The following is a 4257-nucleotide window of genomic DNA, read 5'->3' as shown; positions in this document are numbered from 1 at the left end:
TCACTTGGTTTGTCTTCTTCCTTATGTCGATCGGATGCTGGTCTAAAGTATCACCTTTAGGTGACAAGAAATCCGTTTTAAACAGATTAATGCTTTTTTGGCGACACCAAAAGCACAGTTAAGTTTTTTGAAAAGAAATTAATTTCCTTTACTTTTCTTCAGGTCTTATAGCAAGGAAGACAATTCAGAAGTCTAGGAAATTCTTTACAAAGTTTTGAAACTGCTTTAAGCTAATCTATAACGTAATCCGCAACTCCTACCTAAATTCGTACACCCTATCTCAGTGACCATGTGAGAAGTTTTTAGATGTTGTGGTTATAACGTAATGTAAACGCCAATATTAAATACGCTGTGTTTATAGTAGACCCCATCTATTTATAATTCTTTTGTTTACAACTTAAAAACTTTAACATCGAGGGAGTTTCAATTTTACTATCACACTCCATTAGCATGAGACTTCAACATGATTCTAATTGGATGAGAGGTAGCGGTATTTTTCTCACAAGGACCATTTTTGGCTTATTTTTCCAGTGATATAGGGGTTTCACCATGTGTTACTTATTCGTCGCTTTTATCCAGGTAAACTCCTATAGTAAGTGCGACTATTGAAACTAGAGGTACTAACCTGACATGCGCTTGGTTTCATAACATCGACATAATTTAACTACAATTCGAATACATGAATAGATACCTTTTGGAACTGAATGCTCTTACTTAATGTTCACTAAATTGTTTCTTTTCTCTTTTCAAAGAATTTTTAGGAAGAACGGAGTACCATTCAGATATATTTTGCGCAAAAAAGATGCATCAGAAAAAAATGCTGTTATTAAAATTTAAATCGAATTTTTTGTTGTTTCCAGGTGTAAACTTGAAGCAATATTGCAGCGTTGGCTACACTTTCAAAATAACTTATTGTATAAGTTTCAGGAAATTTCTTTCCTATTTAAAGTCAATTTTAGAAGCAACGGTTTTCTTCTTTGATTTTTTTCCAAAAGTGATTAACACCTTGTGAGAGGAAATCTCAAACCCTGTAAAATATATCTTAAGTGAAACATTTATTTTTCCGTCGATCTGCCGTGAATTTCCGTTGAATATTGCTGCAGCAATCAAGGATTTTTCAAATTTCCTTTCTGCTTAATTTAAACCCGGTGTTTCTTTTGAAAAGGTTTTGCCAGAAAATAATGTGTTTTTGATGTGTCTCCTATTTATTTATTTCATAAATTATAACTACTGACAACTGACTTTATTTTCAGATAATAAAGTTTTTAAGAAAAGTGAAAGTTTGCATGGGTTCTATTGATCGCTGCAAATCACTTGGTTTTTCTAATAACTATCTACGGATATATTGTCTCGGCGCTAGAAATCACATTAACAAAATGTAAGTGTTAATGAATGATAAAGGTAAAAGTGCCTCTTTTCCAACATTTCGACACATGATGAGATGGGCGTTTGAATAATCTTCAATAATCTTTGGAAAGGAAACATCAAACATCTATTAAGCAGTTCATTAGGCAGACGAAAACAATAGGTCTTCCAATTGTTTAATGAGTTTTCTTTTGTTTTGCAGTGACAAACACGCGTTAAGAACGCGGCGAACAATTAAAATGGCTTCCTTCATTCTATTTCCGATGAATTTTTCGCTCCACTGAACACATTCACTTCACCTCATCATCTATCGTCTCTTTTGTTCTGATTTCCGCCACGTCTCAAAGACATCCAAACGACGTCCACCCCATTAAATGTAAGTATCATGTTTTTTTTCTCATTTCTAACGGAAGAAAACAATATTTATGATGATCAGAGTTTCATTAAAAACTCATTATAAAGTAAAGCATTTTTGGCCACAAAAGTATGCTCTGTATATCCGGTCTGTTTCAAACAGAAAGGCTTCATAAAAGGATGTTGAGATGTACGGAGGTTATTAGTTGACAATCGTTCGTCGTCCTGCGAACATCGACTTCACTTTCTTAGCTTCTAGCTGACCAGCTCTCTTGCTACCTTTACTTATTGTTATGGCACCACTTTGCACTATGGGTAAAAAATTGGATGATCACAAACCTTCGGAAAAAGCGTAAGTCTTTATTAATTCTTTATGAAAGTCAACTTCTCCCTCCATCAAGAATTGCAGAGGCTCTTATGTTTAAAATGTGATTGATTTGACTGTCATCGTGATATCGTGTAGTTTGTTTACCAATCAAATGACATTTTTCTTTGTTTACTTTCCAGTGACTTTTCATCCATCATCAGTTTCTTGGGGTCAGATATTCGAAAAGACAAGAAGCGAAGGCGTGGTGTAAGTAAAACCTTTTTATCCGTTCACACCTTCAATGTTCATCCTCAAATACTTTTTCAATCCAGTGTTCTTTGAATAACATTTTCTTTTGTTCCGCCCTTAATTTAATTCAATCTAAATTATAATATTTATTTCCTTTTGATATTTAGGACGCAGAAAAGAAGCGACGTGACCGAATCAACAAATGTCTCGACCAATTGGAGGAGCTCATTCCATACGTTCGACAGAAAAAGGTAATATTCTATTAATAGCTCTTACCTTTCACCATATCATATGTCTGTTATTTTTCTTCTTCTACTTCAATTAAATGACAGTCAAAATTAATACTTCCGATTCGAAATTTTCCCGGAAACCAATTAGCTTTGTTTATGCACCAATGTGATGACTTCTATTCAATACAGATAATTCATTAAATTTTCTCCCTTCTTTCATTTTAGCTGTGCTCAAAAGTCGATAAAGCAGAGGTTTTGGAATTGACCGTTCATTTTGTCAAAGAAACTTTATTCGAAAAAGAACTTTCTTTCCGTAAAACGCACTTATCTTCAGTAGCAGAATATGAGCGACGGAAATGGTTGGAACATTCACCTTCGGCTGATTACGAAAGACATTTCTCCGCTCTTCGAAAGTCGCCCACCGAAAAATGTAACTGTGGATGTTCTGACGGCCCTTCTGAAAAATTAAGTCCTCGTCACACTTCACCGATAACATCTTCTTTTCCTTCATTTCAACCGCCCTTGGTGACCGTTCCTCCACTCGTGACGTCACCACTTCATCGCTGAATCGTATTGATAATAAAAGAACTTTTTATAACTTGAAAAACGAAAACTGTAAAATAAATTGCTTTCTTCGTGTTGATTATGGAGATGGATATTTTATAAATTTGCTACCACGGAAAAGCTTGTAAAGCATTCTGGTGTATCACCACAGCAAACTGGTTTTGTTGAAGAAAATCGAAAACTTTTAGATGATTTTAATTTTATGAATATTTCTGTTAAATTATGATATTGTACATAATAAATTTTTACCTTAGTCTTTAATGATCTTCAAAATTTGAAAGAACAGTAAATACATTGTCTTCGTTTGACTTAAAAATAGTATGTACAAACAGCAGAAGAACTGAAACAAAATACCCCTGTCAGCGACACAATAAGATTTTGAAGTAGTATGTTGGGGTGATTTGAAGAATAGAGACTTCAATTGGAAACGGACCCAAATATTGATATTGCGATAATCTCTGATTTTTCCAGCTACATAATACAATCATTTTTCAAAATTTTAATGTACTTCCTCTTGGGGATGTATTGGGGATGAGAGTTAAGTGAAAAAAACTGTAGCCCTATAGTACAGCATTTCTTTTTTCAGGTAAACTACAAACAAACACTGCGAACAAATTCAAAACTACTAAATGTAAAACTTGTTATATAACACCTGGACTTTGCTCTGGTCATCTTCGCAAAGATTTTTTCTTTGCAAAAAATGTAAATTGAGGTTGATTCGCGAAAAGGTAGGAAGTCCCACAGGGTCTTAGGCTGCTTGCATCCTCTAATGAATTCGTGCTTCTTATATATACTATACTACCTGCGGCTTTGCGTCATCCTGTCAAAGTTTTTTTATCTCGCCACATAGACCCGGCTAGTCTGACGTGATAAAGGGGGTGCCGTTAGAGGTCTGTAAACAGACCCAATGCAATATCTAAAAAAATGTTTTGATCCTACAAATGTAGACGAGAATTTTTTTTTATTTGGATTTCTTATATCATGGACATATAAAAAAGAGTCTTTTATATGTCCACATGCTTATATACACACGATTTTTCCTGGATTCTATCTACTAAATTAGAAGAGTCTCGGTTTGAAGTTTGTGGGCAATATTGAAAGCATGTCCAAATTTTTCAAACTTATCTTAATTTTTATCACCGCTTCTACTTGTTGAATCACATCAATTCATCATACATCGAAGAAAGC

The 4257-nt window shown here is 34.2% G+C and overlaps 1 protein-coding gene across 1 annotated transcript; it reads left to right on the top strand.

Annotated features, from left to right (window-relative positions):
- The first annotated feature begins 1251 nt into the window (after positions 1-1251).
- On the top strand, positions 1252-3359 carry LOC136799363 (transcription factor HES-2-like). Its single transcript, XM_067056074.1, has 6 exons — positions 1252-1378; positions 1568-1741; positions 1972-2071; positions 2227-2293; positions 2443-2526; positions 2731-3359. Exons 3-6 carry the CDS (start codon positions 2013-2015, stop codon positions 3070-3072), a joined length of 552 nt encoding a protein of 183 aa, XP_066912175.1. The 5' UTR covers positions 1252-1378; positions 1568-1741; positions 1972-2012; the 3' UTR covers positions 3073-3359.
- The last annotated feature ends 898 nt before the right edge of the window (positions 3360-4257 follow it).

This window comes from Clytia hemisphaerica, unplaced genomic scaffold (assembly GCF_902728285.1).
Source record: "Clytia hemisphaerica strain Z4C2 unplaced genomic scaffold, Clytia hemisphaerica genome assembly, whole genome shotgun sequence".
Taxonomy (NCBI): domain Eukaryota; kingdom Metazoa; phylum Cnidaria; class Hydrozoa; order Leptothecata; family Clytiidae; genus Clytia; species Clytia hemisphaerica.
Note: the sequence above shows the minus strand (reverse complement) of the source record. Positions and strands in the feature narration are given on the sequence as shown.